General features: G+C 51.7%; 1 protein-coding gene across 1 annotated transcript in view; it reads left to right on the top strand.

Annotated features, from left to right (window-relative positions):
* Positions 1–16,111, top strand: part of tsnare1 (T-SNARE Domain Containing 1) — a 98,589-nt gene that overhangs the window by 51,519 nt on the left and 30,959 nt on the right. The window contains exons 3-7 of the mRNA XM_062466525.1: positions 4,018–4,095; positions 4,590–4,659; positions 12,396–12,486; positions 12,873–12,947; positions 13,184–13,240. Of these exons, the coding sequence (XP_062322509.1) occupies positions 4,018–4,095; positions 4,590–4,659; positions 12,396–12,486; positions 12,873–12,947; positions 13,184–13,240 (371 nt within the window). The remainder of the gene's footprint in view (positions 1–4,017; positions 4,096–4,589; positions 4,660–12,395; positions 12,487–12,872; positions 12,948–13,183; positions 13,241–16,111) is intronic.

Here is a 16,111-nt window from a genome sequence, read left to right as displayed (position 1 = left end):
TGTGTGTGGGTGTGTGGTGCATGTGTGTGTGTGGTGTGTGTGTGTGTGTGTGTATGTTTGTGGGTGGACGAGAGGTGGGGGGAAGTAACAAGGCCCACCTCCCCAGCTAGCTGGCTCTGTCAAGAGGGCATAAGTGGCCCAAATGGACAAGGAGGGTCAAGGCCATGCAGGAGTTAGTGGACCATTAGATGGAAGATTCACCAGGACTGTGTGGAGTCACGAACTGGAGGGCCGAGAGAGGGGAGGGGGGGGGCAGGAGAAGGAGGGAAGAGGAAGGGGAAGAGGGAGGGGAGAGGTGTGGAGGGTGGGAGGGGCAGGGGGAGAGGGTGGAGGGAGGAAGGAGAGGAGAGGAGAGGAGGGGGAGGGAGGAGAGGAGGGGAGGGGGAGGGAGGGACTGCCTGGCAGTTTAACACGTTTCTAGAAGGTGCCGTTTCCATGGGGATTCCTCCACTTTTTAGAATCCCTCCATTTGATCCCAAACGTCCTTATCAGAGAGTCAACGGCAGAACCAACCCGACCCCGTCGGAAATGTAGACAATGTTCTGTATCACACAGGATGTCTGGCGAGAAGGTCGACTCTGTCACACATTCAGTCTATAATTACCGTTTACTAAAGGTCGACTGTTGCGTCAGTATCTGCTCACCATCAACCAGTCTTCACAACTTGTTATTTGAAGTCATCTTCCAGATCTGTATGCAGACATCACTGTCCCACACTCATCAGCACTAATTATATATTGTGTGAATCATGGCAACAAGTCAGAGAATGCATCAGCGCTCCAATCAGGAGGCGGCAAACGGTACACCCAGACGCATCCACTGTCAGATCTCTCCTAGCGGCCTCGCACTGCCGTCGCCATCGCGCTCCACACGGGAAGTCGATTAGCATTTCACGAGCATTTCTTCTCGAATTATGACTATGTAACATCAACACATACACGCACGCGGAGCAGATGTAAATACAAATATAGATTGTTGTAGATAGAGATGCAGAGAGATATAGGCTAGATAAACAGACAGATTGAGAGACATAACTTAGTACAAATAAAAAAGGTTAGCAACTAATATTCATGTTGATAATTCTTGGTGATCAATGTTGGAACGGGTAGGCTATTTCATTGATAATTCTGATTCTGTATTTTGGGGGTTCGCACTAAACCAATCGTATGTTGGAAATAGATTGAAGAACATAGAGAGAGAGTGGCAGAGAGTGGCAGAGAGAGAACTAATGCTTGTGGGCAGACTTGTGTTCACAGTTTATTTCTAAAGCGGATGTGTGTCTGGGAGTGTGTTTGTGTGATAATTGAAGAGGGAGAGGGTTAGGGTCCAGGTGGGGGCCTCAGGCCAGCAGGGGGCGTCTCGACGTAAAGCAGCCTTGATCTGCATGGCCTGTCAAGGTCCTTGTTACCAGCGCCCCAACTCTGCCTCTCTGTCACACGCACACAGTACATAAACATACAAGCACATACACACACAATACTTAAATACACACACATAATACACACACGCGACATTAACACAAACACAGCACACATGGTGACACACACAGTTACACGGTACATATACACACACCAATATAGTATATACAGTATATACCGTATTTCTTTGAGTAAACGCCACCCTCAAATAAACGCTGCCCTTGAATAAACGCTGCACCAAAAATGAATATTGTGTAAAGTATTTATTACACAAGTAAATCACAAATGTACAATATATAATGGAATTCGCCACTTGCGAATTCACCTTTCATCAACCCCAGGCTGCGTGCTACAGATCTGTTGCTGCTGGTAAATCCTCCTGCACAGGTTTCTGTTTGAAAGCTAAAGTGTAAGAACGTTTTGGCATGCTGCTTCAGATTTCTACACAATGTAGAACACTTGTATTTGAGACAGTTAAAGTAGGCTTCTACCCATGCACACCTAATTGATAGCCAATGAGAAAGGGAGTTGCCGCACTCATGCTGCACTTGTAGCCTACTCCCGACTAAACGCGCGGCTTCAATTTTACACTAGGCTTTGTGTTTGACCTCCTTGTCTATTCTTTGTTTGTCTACGGCCGCACTGCAGCTACAATTCACTAAATCTCTCGTACTAATTAAACGCCGCCCTCGAATAAACGCCGGACCAAAAATGAACATTGTGTAATAAACACCACAGCGTTTAATCGAAGAAATACAGTACTTAAACACGCAAACACACACAATTCAAAATCATACACGCACACACATTGGGTGTATCCACACACAAACATGATCAGAATGTCCTCACACACATTCAAAGGCACACTTATACACACACAGATAGACCTATGAACCCGCTCAAACACACACACAGAATATGCTCACACACACGGATAAAAGCACACACAGATAGATCGATGCACACGACCACCCACCCACAGACAAAGACACACACACGGTTGTACTTCATTATAATGGGTTCCTCTCTGATGTAGCATGAATATTGAGCATCCATCAATCTCCGAGGCATGGGGAAGTGGTTAGCGTGTGTTTCAGACGAGGCCAGAGCAGGCCTGCCCAGATGAGAAACGACCACTCAGAGAGCAGCCTCTGCATGAGGCTGCATGTTTGACTGAACACGGTCATGTTACAGTTGCGATAGTTTGTCATTTTCCCTGACCGGATCCAGTTAATGGCTTTGATTGTTAAGCGGGGGGGTGTCTGCATGTAGAGCAGGGTTGATGGTGGGGGGTATGATTTCTGCTCCCACGACGTGATGATGATCCATGTCTGGATGAAGTACTCCATGCCAGAACTCACTGGAGTAGCCTGCTCCCTCGCTCTCTCCCTCTCTCTCCCTCCCTCCCTGTCTCACTCTCTGTCTCTCCCTTTATCTCTTTCCTTCTCTTCTCTTTCTCCTTCTCTCTCTGTCGCTCTCCTTCTCTGCCTCTTTCTATCTCTTTTCTTTCTTCGTCTCTCTCTGTCTCTCTCCCCTCTCTCTCTCTGTCTCTCTCCCCTCTCTCTCTCTGTCTCTCTCCCCTCTCTCTCTCTCCCCTCTCTCTCTCTGCAACACAATCCCAATCCTGGTAGAGGACAGCATGCTGGTTGCACACCTGTTTTCACAGGAGATCTGCAGCCAAGTGTGTACAGAGCCCATGGTGAAAAATATCCCAGCAATGGCTGTCATAGGAGGGGGGAGGGGAGGAGGAGGAGTGGTGGAGAATAGAGGAGGAGGGGAGAGAGAGGAGGGGAGAGAGTGGAGGGGAGAGAGTGGAGGGGAGAGAGTGGAGGGGAGAGAGTGGAGGGGAGAGAGTGGAGGGGAGAGAGTGGAGGGGAGAGAGTGGAGGGGAGAGAGAGGAGGGGAGAGAGTGGAGGGGAGAGAGTGGAGGGGAGAGAGAGGAGGGGAGAGAGTGGAGGGGAGAGAGTGGAGGGGAAGAGAGAGGAGGGGAGAGAGTGGAGGGGAGAGAGTGGAGGGGAGAGAGTGGAGGGGAGAGAGTGGAGGGGAGAGAGAGGAGGGGAGAGAGTGGAGGGGAGAGAGTGGAGGGGAGAGAGAGGAGGGGAGAGAGTGGAGGGGAGAGAGTGGAGGGGAGAGAGAGGAGGGGAGAGAGTGGAGGGGAGAGAGTGGAGGGGAGAGAGTGGAGGGGAGAGAGTGGAGGGGAGAGAGTGGAGGGGAGAGAGTGGAGGGGAGAGAGAGGAGGGGAGAGAGTGGAGGGGAGAGAGTGGAGGGGAGAGAGAGGAGGGGAGAGAGTGGAGGGGAGAGAGTGGAGGGGAGAGAGAGGAGGGGAGAGAGTGGAGGGGAGAGAGTGGAGGGGAGAGAGAGGAGGAGAGCAGGGGAGGAGAGGAAATGAGGAAGGGAGAGAGGAGGAGATGAGGAGAGGAGAGGAAATGAAAGGAAAGGAGGGGAGAGGAGGAGAGGTTTTGAGGTCTTGTGTGGTGCCTTTCAATCTCCATGTCTAGCTTGATCAGAGCTCTCATTCCTATTGGTCAGTAGTGGCACCATGGTTATCTCCAGTAACCAATGGAGTGAGTAGACCCCTGACCCTCTGTGCTCTTCCCAGCAACTCAGGTCAGCCCCTCGGAGCTACAAGATGTCTTCCAGGAAACCTCCTCCAACATCTTCCAGATCAACGGCAATGGTGAGTGAGAGAGTGAGGGTTATGGAAATGTGAGTGTGTGTGAGTGAGTGAGTGAGTGAGTGAGTGAGTGATTGAGTGTGTGTGTGAGTGAGTGAGTGAGTGTGTGAGTGAGTGTGTGAGTGAGTGTGTATGTGAGTGTGTGAGTGAGTGAGTGAGTGTGTGAGTGTGTGAGTGTGTGAGTGAGTGTGTGTGTGAGTGTGTGTGTGAGTGAGTGAGTGAGTGAGTGAGTGAGTGTGTGAGTGAGTGTGTGAGTGAGTGTGTGAGTGTGTGAGTGAGTGAGTGTGTGAGTGAGTGAGTGTGTGAGTGAGTGTGTGAGTGCGTGTGTGAGTAAGTGAGTGAGTGTGTGAGTGAGTGAGTGTGTGAGTGAGTGTGTGAGTGTGTGAGTGAGTGAGTGAGTGTGTGAGTGAGTGTGTGAGTGTGTGAGTGAGTGAGTGAGTGAGTGTAAGAGATGGTGCTAGTCCTCTAACCTGGTTGTTGTGGTTGCTGCTCCGTAGTGGTAACGCTGGAGAGGAGTCTCCGTGCCCTGGGAACCTCCAGAGACAACGCTGAGCTGAGGCAGAGTCTGTGAGTTACACTCACACACTCACACACACACTGACCCACACACACTCACACACACATACAACATACATACATACATACATACATACATACATACATACATACATACATACATACATACACACAAATATTTGTGCTCAAACATATACACAAACAAAACACAAATGCACAGAAACACACAGTCACATGCATACACACACCCTACTTTGAGATGCATCCAAGCCTTGTTACTCTCTACAGAAGACATGGACCCGTCAACCTAAAGGTTAAAACAGGCCCTAGTTATCTCACACACAGGCCCTAGTTATCTCACACACAGGCTCTAGTTATCTCACACTCAGGCCCTAGTTATCTCACACTCAGGCCCTAGTTATCTCACACACAGGCCCTAGTTATCTCACACACAGGCTCTAGTTATCTCACACTCAGGCCCTAGTTATCTCACACACAGGCCCTAGTTATCTCACACAGGCCCTAGTTATCTCACACACAGGCCCTAGTTATCTCACACACAGGCCCTAGTTATCTCACACACAGGCTCTAGTTATCTCACACACAGGTCCTAGTTATCTCACACACAGGCCCTAGTTATCTCACACACAGGCTCTAGTTATCTCACAAACAGGCCCTAGTTATCTCACACACAAGATTTCTAGCCTATGACATGTCCTGACTTTGACTAGGATTCTAGGAAAACACTATAAAACTGAGAGGAAGCCAAAAATAACAACCAAATCGTGTTTGTGTGAGCCTTTCAATTCCAAAACCTATTGCAATGCTCCTCTCTCCCCTCACCAAAATCTCACGGTTACTCTAATAGAATTTGACCCATTCCCTGTAATCGTGGAAATGCACATGGCAAAAGCCTAAGTGGATTAATCGCTTGCACCCTTGACTGTCATTGACTCTGTTAGCGTGTTAGCTCATACCCTTGAATGTCATTGTCTCTGTTAGCGTGTTAGCTCACACCCTTGACTGTCATTATGTTTGTTAGCGTGTTAGCTCACACCTTAATTGTCCTTATCTCTGTTAGCTTGCTAGCTCCCAACCTTGACTGTCATTGTGTTTGTTAGCGTGTTAGCTCACACCTTAATTGTCATTATCTCTGTTAGCGTGTTAGCCCCTCTGCTGCATCCCTCCTCTGGGGGAGGGTGGAGGAGGTGGGTGGAGATTGGGTGAGACAGGGGAGGGTGGTGCAGGTTGGGGGAGATTGGGTGAGACAGGGGAGGGTGGTGCAGGTTGGGGGAGATTGGGTGAGACAGGGGAGGGTGGTGCAGGTTGGGGGAGATTGGGTGAGACAGGGGAGGGTGGTGCAGGTTGGGGGAGATTGGGTGAGACAGGGGAGGGTGGTGCAGGTTGGGGGAGATTGGGTGAGACAGGGGAGGGTGGTGCAGGTTGGGGGAGATTGGGTGAGACAGGGGAGGGTGGTGCAGGTTGGGGGAGATTGGGTGAGACAGGGGAGGGTGGTGCAGGTTGGGGGAGATTGGGTGAGACAGGGGAGGGTGGTGCAGGTTGGGGGAGATTGGGTGAGACAGGGGAGGGTGGTGCAGGTTGGGGGAGATTGGGTGAGACAGGGGAGGGTGGTGCAGGTTGGGGGAGATTGGGTGAGACAGGGGAGGGTGGTGCAGGTTGGGGGAGATTGGGTGAGACAGGGGAGGGTGGTGCAGGTTGGGGGAGATTGGGTGAGACAGGGGAGGGTGGTGCAGGTTGGGGGAGATTGGGTGAGACAGGGGAGGGTGGTGCAGGTTGGGGGAGATTGGGTGAGACAGGGGAGGGTGGTGCAGGTTGGGGGAGATTGGGTGAGACAGGGGAGGGTGGTGCAGGTTGGGGGAGATTGGGTGAGACAGGGGAGGGTGGTGCAGGTTGGGGGAGATTGGGTGAGACAGGGGAGGGTGGTGCAGGTTGGGAGAGATTGGGTGAGACAGGGGAGGGTGGTGCAGGTTGGGAGAGATTGGGTGAGACAGGGGAGGGTGGTGCAGGTTGGGGGAGATTGGGTGAGACAGGGGAGGGTGGTGCAGGTTGGGGGAGATTGGGTGAGACAGGGGAGGGTGGTGCAGGTTGGGAGAGATTGGGTGAGACAGGGGAGGGTGGTGCAGGTTGGGAGAGATTGGGTGAGACAGGGGAGGGTGGTGCAGGTTGGGAGAGATTGGGTGAGACAGGGGAGGGTGGTGCAGGTTGGGAGAGATTGGGTGAGACAGGGGAGGGTGGTGCAGGTTGGGGGAGATTGGGTGAGACAGGGGAGGGTGGTGCAGGTTGGGGGAGATTGGGTGAGACAGGGGAGGGTGGTGCAGGTTGGGGGAGATTGGGTGAGACAGGGGAGGGTGGTGCAGGTTGGGGGAGATTGGGTGAGACAGGGGAGGGTGGTGCAGGTTGGGGGAGATTGGGTGAGACAGGGGAGGGTGGTGCAGGTTGGGGGAGATTGGGTGAGACAGGGGAGGGTGGTGCAGGTTGGGAGAGATTGGGTGAGACAGGGGAGGGTGGTGCAGGTTGGGAGAGATTGGGTGAGACAGGGGAGGGTGGTGCAGGTTGGGAGAGATTGGGTGAGACAGGGGAGGGTGGTGCAGGTTGGGAGAGATTGGGTGAGACAGGGGAGGGTGGTGCAGGTTGGGGGAGATTGGGTGAGACAGGGGAGGGTGGTGCAGGTTGGGGGAGATTGGGTGAGACAGGGGAGGGTGGTGCAGGTTGGGAGAGATTGGGTGAGACAGGGGAGGGTGGTGCAGGTTGGGGGAGATTGGGTGAGACAGGGGAGGGTGGTGCAGGTTGGGAGAGATTGGGTGAGACAGGGGAGGGTGGTGCAGGTTGGGAGAGATTGGGTGAGACAGGGGAGGGTGGTGCAGGTTGGGGGAGATTGGGTGAGACAGGGGAGGGTGGTGCAGGTTGGGGGAGATTGGGTGAGACAGGGGAGGGTGGTGCAGGTTGGGGGAGATTGGGTGAGACAGGGGAGGGTGGTGCAGGTTGGGAGAGATTGGGTGAGACAGGGGAGGGTGGTGCAGGTTGGGGGAGATTGGGTGAGACAGGGGAGGGTGGTGCAGGTTGGGGGAGATTGGGTGAGACAGGGGAGGGTGGTGCAGGTTGGGGGAGATTGGGTGAGACAGGGGAGAGTGGTGCAGGTTGGGAGAGATTGGGTGAGACAGGGGAGGGTGGTGCAGGTTGGGGGAGATTGGGTGAGACAGGGGAGGGTGGTGCAGGTTGGGGGAGATTGGGTGAGACAGGGGAGGGTGGTGCAGGTTGGGGGAGATTGGGTGAGACAGGGGAGGGTGGTGCAGGTTGGGGGAGATTGGGTGAGACAGGGGAGGGTGGTGCAGGTTGGGGGAGATTGGGTGAGACAGGGGAGGGTGGTGCAGGTTGGGGGAGATTGGGTGAGACAGGGGAGGGTGGTGCAGGTTGGGGGAGATTGGGTGAGACAGGGGAGGGTGGTGCAGGTTGGGGGAGATTGGGTGAGACAGGGGAGGGTGGTGCAGGTTGGGGGAGATTGGGTGAGACAGGGGAGGGTGGTGCAGGTTGGGGGAGATTGGGTGAGACAGGGGAGGGTGGTGCAGGTTGGGGGAGATTGGGTGAGACAGGGGAGGGTGGTGCAGGTTGGGAGAGATTGGGTGAGACAGGGGAGGGTGGTGCAGGTTGGGAGAGATTGGGTGAGACAGGGGAGGGTGGTGCAGGTTGGGGTCTGGACACTTCAGAAAGCTCCGAGCTTCAGATTTCCTGATGTTCACAGTCTTTGTTTTTTTGCCATTTAAGATAATTACATTTTCTTTACAGCAACATTTCAGTCAGTCAGCCTGTGGGTTCTTTCTTGTTGGTTTTCAATTATTATTATTATTATTATCATTATGATTAGTCGGTGCCTGTATTGAACGGGATATCAAATTGAGTTTCGTTAGTCAGTATCATGTTTTCATAAACAAACCCGGCACATGCCGAACATGATTCAACACAGACCTGTTTCATCAGTCAGTCAACTCGGCTAATTTCACATCTATGAAAAAAAAGAAAACCCACAAAGCTGATGAGCTGTGAAAATGTATTATTCATTTAACCAGCACATGAAATATGTTAACAATTGTCTCTGAAAAATGTAGCATGAAGGCTATTAGCTAAATTACTGTAAGTCAGTTTTAATAAAGTAAACGTCTGTTTTGAACCCCCCCCCACCTCTAATCTATGTAGACACGAACACTGCTCTTTAACACTACATTCTCATTCAGCGTATTTTTGATTGCCTGGGCTGTGTGTTTTAATGCAATCCTTATATACGAGTACATCTGACCCATTTTCATTTTAACATTTTTAGAAAGGCCACGGCCCCAAAAATGTTGGCTGTTAAACAGGCTCAAAAGCTTCTCTCTACCTCTATCTGCGTGTTTCACTCTCTCTCTCTCTACCTCTCTGTCTCTCTCTCCCTGATTCCCTTCCCTCCCCACCTCTCTTCCCTTTTTTCTCTCTATTTGTATTCCCTCCTCTCTACCTCTCTCCACCTTAACTCTACCTTCACGTCTCTTGCTAGAAGCGCACCACGCAGGTGACTGATTAAAATGCGCAGTGTGAGTAACTGCTGGCGTTCCGCGGGCGGCTTGGCGGGCCGGCTCTCGTCGTCGGGGGCGTCGTCGGGGGTGGGGGGACTAACGAGGCTCTGGAGCACGGCAGCGAGCGGGTCTGCGGGGGGTCGTCTGGGATGGGCCTGGAGAGAGAGAGGCGCTGGTGCAGGATCTGAGGTGGACGGTGACTCACAGAGGATCCCAGGCAGCAGCGGCTGCAGGGGCAGTGGGCTGCTGGTTCCACGTCCTCGGTGAGGAGTGGAGGACCGCTGTTTGCTGACGGATCTGATTGGTCTGTGGGCTCAGGGTCTGGGCTGAGGTCGGAGTCAGTCGGCGAGCAGACTTTGGATTTGAGTCATGCCAGTCAACATCTTTATTTATTTTTTACATTTTCATGGCTAATGGGCAGTTTTTAAGTGGAGTGTGACAGGAAAGGTAGGGGGGTGAGAGAGAGGGGGGAGAGAGAGAGAGGGGGAAGGAGGGAGAGAGAGAGAGAGAGAGAGAGAGAGAGAGAGAGAGAGAGAGAGAGAGAGAGAGAGAGAGAGAGGAGGGAGATAGAACTAATGCTTGTGGGCAGACTTTATACATCTCTGACTTTATACATCTGCTGTGGGAGGAGCCAGCCTGGCCCCTCCCCTGAGCAGCCACCTGTGGGAGGAGCCAGTCTGGCCCCTCCCCTGAGCAGCCACCTGTGGGAGGAGCCAGTCTGGCCCCTCCCCTGAGCAGCCACCTGTGGGAGGAGCCAGTCTGGCCCCTCCCCTGAGCAGCAACCTGTGGGAGGAGCCAGTCTGGCCTCTCAAGAGGCTCCTCCCACAGCCTGCCGTCTGATGATGCTGCCAGGGAAGACAAGAGTTTCTGCAACACACACACACACACACACAGTCACATGCTGTCAAACATACACACTCTCCATCTCACACAACACAGTCACATGCTGTCAAACATACACACTCTCCATCTCACACAACACAGTCACACGCTGTCAAACATACACACTCTCCATCTCACACAACACCCACACACACTTTCACACACACTCGTTCTCTCCCTCCTTCTCTCACACTCACACCGTGGTGATGTGGTTTCCTAGCAGCGAGGGAGTTTCTATTGTAATATTTGTGATTCAGCTTGAAAAATTTGTTTTTCATCTGTCATGCTGCCAGATAAAGAGACAGAGTTTTACACAGAAACGAATGCACACACACACACACACACACATACACACACTTGCCCTGAGATTGTGTTTAGCTGCGTGATGGAGCATGAGCTAGCTGTGATCTCAGTCTCTAATCCCCGAATGTCGGAAAGAAACTTTCAGCACAGCGTGAAGCGATGACACATCAACCAGAGGTTTAGCACTTCATAATCCGTGTGTGTGTGTGTGTGTGTGCACGCCTGAAAGCGTGTGTGTATGTGTGTGAGTGTATGAGTCCATGATTACTGTACATTATGTCCTTCACCCTTACATAAGTCCATTCTCCACCAAAGTTATTGCAGAAAGCCAAACACAAACACACACTCTCGCACACACACAAACACACACTCTCACACATACACACACGGTCTCCCATGATAAATGTCAATAAAGAAGTGCTGGCTCGGGTCATTTAAACTCAGAAACTTTGAGGTGAGATCAGTGACATCCGCAGTCCGGTACTCTGCGCCCCGTCCGTGGAGTGACTGTTGAGAGGGGAGGCAGCCTGTGGTCCTGACCCCTGGGCCCTGGAGACCCTGTATGAGCACACAGGAGGAGATGAGGTTGGGAGTGTTTTTCCACTACATCGCTTCACCTCCCCCTCACAGCCGACAGACAATCATAGTGACATGCCTCCCTCTCCTCTCCCCTCTCCCCCCGCCCGGTCTCCAAGACGCCCCGGGGCTTGTCCCCACCCGCCCTCCCTCCCCCCTGGTCCCAACCCTCCCCCCGCCCCTCAACACTACCCGCACTGGATCAATATTTGAGCATGTGTCCATGGTGTGTGTGTCTAGGGAGGTGTGTGTGTGTCTCTATGGAGGTGTGTTTGTATAGAAGTCTGTGTGTGTCCATGAAAGTGTGTGTGTGTGTGTGTCTATGGAGGTGTGTGGGCTGGTGTTCCAGAGAGCTGGGAGGGGCTGTGGCCAGTACAGACTACAAGAGGTGGGTGGAGAGGCTGGATCCAGCCCATCTGGGCCCGCTATGAGGCCACCACCTCCAGGCTAGGGCCTGCCTCCCCCTCCCTGGCTGCCTGGGGGCTGGAGGCCTGGGGGGCCAGGGGGCTGGAGGCCGGGGGGGCTGGAGGCCTGGGGGGCTGGAGGCCTGGGGGGCCAGGGGGCTGGAGGCCAGGGGGGCTGGAGGCCTGGGGGGCCAGGGGGCTGGAGGCCTGGGGGGCCAGGGGGCTGGGGGCTGGAGGCCTGGGGAGCCAGGGGGCTGGAGGCCTGGGGGGCCAGGGGGCTGGAGGCCTGGGGGGCCAGGGGGCTGGAGGCCTGGGGGGCCAGGGGGCTGGGGGCCAGGGGGCTGGGGGCTGGAGGCCTGGGGGGCCAGGGGGCTGGAGGCCTGGGGGGCCAGGGGGCTGGGGGCCAGGGGGCTGGGGGCTGGAGGCCTGGGGGGCCAGGGGGCTGGGGGCCAGGGGGCTGGAGGCCTGGGGGGGCTGGGGGCCAGGGGGCTGGGGGCTGGAGGACTGGGGAGCCAGGGGGCTGGAGGCCTGGGGAGCCAGGGGGCTGGAGGGCCGGGGGGTGATCTGCATTTAGATGGTGTTTACTCTCCAGCAGCTCTCATGGCTTCTCTGCTTCTTTCTCATCCTGTCTACACATCTCTCTCTCTCTCTTTCTCTTTCTCTCTCTCTCCATTCCCCCTGTTTATCCAGTATCTCTCTCTCTTTATCCGTCCTGTCAATACTGTATCTCTCTCTCTCCATCCTGCACTGCTCCCTCTCTCCAGAGATGAAGAGGGCCTCACCTTGGTTTCAGTTTTATCAGCCGGTTGTTCATATTGATCCTCTTAATTGGTTCAAGTTAAGCCTTACGCACCTTTCTCTCCCTCTCTCACCCCTTCTCTCCCTCTCACCCTCCTTCTCTACCTCAACCTCATCTCCTTCTATCTCTCTCTCTCTCTCTGGCTCTCTCTCTTCCCCCTTCTCTTCCACTCTCCCCCTGCTCTTCCTCTGCACCCTTTCCTTCTCTCTATCTCTTTTCCCCTCCCTCCCTCCCTCCCTCCCTCCCTCCCTCCAGACACTCCACACAGCAGCAGACTAACAAAGTGATCACCAGCACCAGCCAGCTCATCAAACAGCTCTCTGACATCATCAGCTCTTCTTCACGGGTATGCACTTCCTCACCCTCCTCTTATTCTTCACTTTTATTATCGTTACGACACAATAATGCAGGGACACGTGCAGGGAAAGGAGGGCTGCTGCTTTACCGAAAATGGTGTGTGTGTGTGAGAGAGAGAGAGAGAGAGAGAGAGAGAGAGAGAGAGAGAGAGAGAGGCAGAGAGAGAGAGAGTACATACACATAGTGAGACACAACAAAATCAATATGTAACTATTTTAAAGAAAATAAATAGCAAAAACACACTAAGTAAATGATCAACGTATGTAGAAACATTGATTGTGTAAGAGGTAGTCTATTCCACTGGTGAAGAAACAAAGGCAGGAAGATAAACGGAGGTGATTGCATCTAATCCCACTGTCGCTCTTCTCCACACAGCAAGACCGTCTGCGCTTAACCAGACTGAAGACGGAACTCTCTGAGGCTGTTCAGCGCTATGGCGACCTGCAGAAGGTGAGCCACAGACTTCGGGGGGAAAAAACTCGAGTTATTTCTCTTCTCCTGGACGTTTATTACGTTTTGTGCTTTTTCAGCTCCTTGAATCAAAAACCTGAATCTGAAACTGCTCTTAGCTTTGTTGGATGAAACACTTTAACGACAAACAACAACAACAATACACATGGTACATAAAGAAATACATGCACGTAAACATTCAGATGTGTTTTTGTTTTGTTGTTATTTTTCGGCAGAAAATTGCTGAGCGTTCGAGGGCCCTGCTTCCCCCGGCGCAGAGAGTGAAGAAGCAGGTAAGCGGACGGGTGCCTTTGTTCCATTGTGAAGGTGACAGCACTCGTACCCCGGGGGCGCGGAGGAGGATAATAAGATGTTCTCGCCCGGCTTGATTGCGTTCTCCTCGGCGGCTCAGCCGAGAGCCTCCGTTCGTTTTCCGTCTGACTGTCGAGCGTGTGACGCCATGACAACCCACCGCTCCACAGACGCCTTCATCCAGGTTTTATTTGAATTGTTTTCCCTACCTGTGTGGTGCTGTACACAGTACAACCAGACCTTACGTTGTTATGGCAACGTCCGAGACCTCACAGTTGTTTGGAGAAGACGACGGAGAGAGAGACAGAAACTGTGTGTGTGTGTGAGAGAGAGAGAGAGAGAGAGAGAGAGAGAGAGAGAGAGAGAGAGAGAGAGAGAGAGAGAGAGAGAGAGAGAGAGAGAGAGATAGAGAGAGAGAGAGAGAGAGAGAGAGAGAGAAAGATAGAGAGAGAGAGAGAGAGAGAGAGAGAGAGAGAGAGAGAGAGAGAGAGAGAGAGAGAGAGAGAGAGAGAGAAGGCATACCTTGCTGCCCAGTATGTATCAATATGCCCCAATCTGAGAGACAATGAGTGATCTAGACACATAAAGCACACATACAACATATACTGTGTGTGTGACTGACGTGTGTGTATATATGTATATACATATATATGAATCAACCTTAATGTTATGTTAAAGTTCTCCTGCTTTCAACGGAATTTAATTGATTAAATCAAATTATTTGGTAACATTAATAATATACCGACCTCCATGATAATAATATGAATACTATTTCTGTAATTCCACCATGGCTTTGGCAATATGAACATTTGTTTCTTAATGCTAATAAAGCCCATTGAATTGAATTGATTAGGAGATTATATTCAATCTGTTGAATCTAGCTTCAGTCAGGGTAACTTCCATCCAAAACGAGTTGAGTTGGACTCGATTGAAACAGCCGTGAGAGAAATTGTGTCACCTGACTCTGACATTAATATCAGTCATCACTATTTTGATATCTTTTTATATATTTTGAACCACAGTCGGCCTTTTAATTCCTTGTCCTGACCCGTACAAACGCTGTACATTCTTGTTGTTTTCTTAGTCCGAAACTCTTTCTCTGGTCAAACTGATACTAAGGGATCCACATCACCAACACCACATCCAACAACTGCACTCTGCTTGAGGTTGTTTGTCCTGTGGCTGAGAAAGAACTTGATCTAAATGAGCTCTGTTTGAAGTTCAACAGCACTTGCTTCAAGTATTGTATGGAAACACTCATATTTCTATGGCTTCAAAAGGATATTGTGTGCGAGTGCAGGTGTGTGTGTGCAGGTGTGTGTGCATGTGAGTGTGTGCAGGTGTGTGTGCGTGTGAGTGCAGGTGTGTGTGTGTGTGTGCGTGTGTGTGTGCAGGTGTGTGTGTGCAGGTGTGTGTGCATGTGAGTGTGTGCAGGTGTGTGTGCATGTGAGTGTGTGCAGGTGTGTGTGCGTGTGAGTGCAGGTGTATGTGTGCAGGTGTGTGTGTGTGCGTGTGTGCAGGTGTGTGTGTGCGTGCAGGTGTGTGTGTGTGTGTGCGCGTGTGAGTGGGGGGTGGTGATGGTGGGTCATCACATAACAAACAAACAAAAACATTATTCCATGCATTTATGCAGTACTGGGGCCCGTTCTCTGTACGTCGCTTATTATCCGAGATCAAATGACACATCCAAGATGACATCATCTTGCTTATCATGATCTGGCTAATTCGGTTCTTCGAACACACTTGTTGTTTATGATTAGTATAGCTGGATTGAGTTATACGTTGGTCTAAAAGGGGGTATGTATCGATAGTAGAAACCTTGATCAGCAACGCTGCTATTGGCTGCTCACATAAGTCTTATGGCTGCTCACTGTGGCCAAAATGAGCGACCTGTTTTTTCCGCAACAGAGCCAACAGAGCAACAGCTTGCTCGAAGGTTACTCCGAATTTGAAGATTTTATCAGAACGCCAGGGAACACCTCAAAGTCTGCAAAATCCAAGAGAGAGGGCTGGCAAAAAGTAGCAGACCAAATTAAATTTGACCACGCGTTTTATCGCTTATTACAGTAAGCTAGGCCTATGTTTTTTTCATACTTTCATATTTTCATTAATCATCTTTAATGTCATATGATGTGGTTTCAACAAATGTATTATGTAGATGACACCCTCACAAAAAAAGATAGGCTATCTTCTCAAAAAGTATAGGCTAGCATATTGTATCGCGCTGTGCTTAAGGAGCCTATCTATCACGCAATGAGCAATTAATTCGGTTTCATGTTAAATTCTGCTAATTATTCTTGCACCTTCTGCAACAGGTTCCTGTAGTAAAAACGGACAAGACATGTCTGTGACAGACTTCCTGTATCACCTCTGCTTGTAAAGCCTCATTTTAATCGTGTTTACATAAAATAAACCTGCTCCCGAGCAGGTTTAAGTTTACGGACCTGTTGCTATGACAGCAAGTCCAGGATGAGCTTCGAAGAACCGAACAATCCAAGATAATGACAAATCGTCAACAATCAAATCCAGCTAACTGAGTTAGCGACGTACGGAGAACTGGCCCCAGCACCTCTCTTAAACCAAAACAACCCAGAGAAGCTCTACAGGCTGTTGTCAGAGACGAGACATTGTCAGCTGATCCTTGAGAAGGAGCTTCTGGGTTGTTTGTCTGTGGTGATGTGCTTCCAGGAAGCATCTTGAAGCTTGACCCTGGGTGGCTGGACCCTGGGTGGACCCTGGGTGGACCCTGGCTGGACCCTGGGTGGACCCTGGCTGGACCCTGGGTGGACCCTGGGTGGACCCTGGGTGGCTGGACCCTGGGTGGACCTGAGTCCACCAGGTCCACCAGGACC

This window comes from Osmerus eperlanus, chromosome 7, assembly GCF_963692335.1.
Source record: "Osmerus eperlanus chromosome 7, fOsmEpe2.1, whole genome shotgun sequence".
In the NCBI taxonomy this organism is placed as follows: domain Eukaryota; kingdom Metazoa; phylum Chordata; class Actinopteri; order Osmeriformes; family Osmeridae; genus Osmerus; species Osmerus eperlanus.
This window is presented reverse-complemented; position numbering and strand designations above follow the sequence as displayed.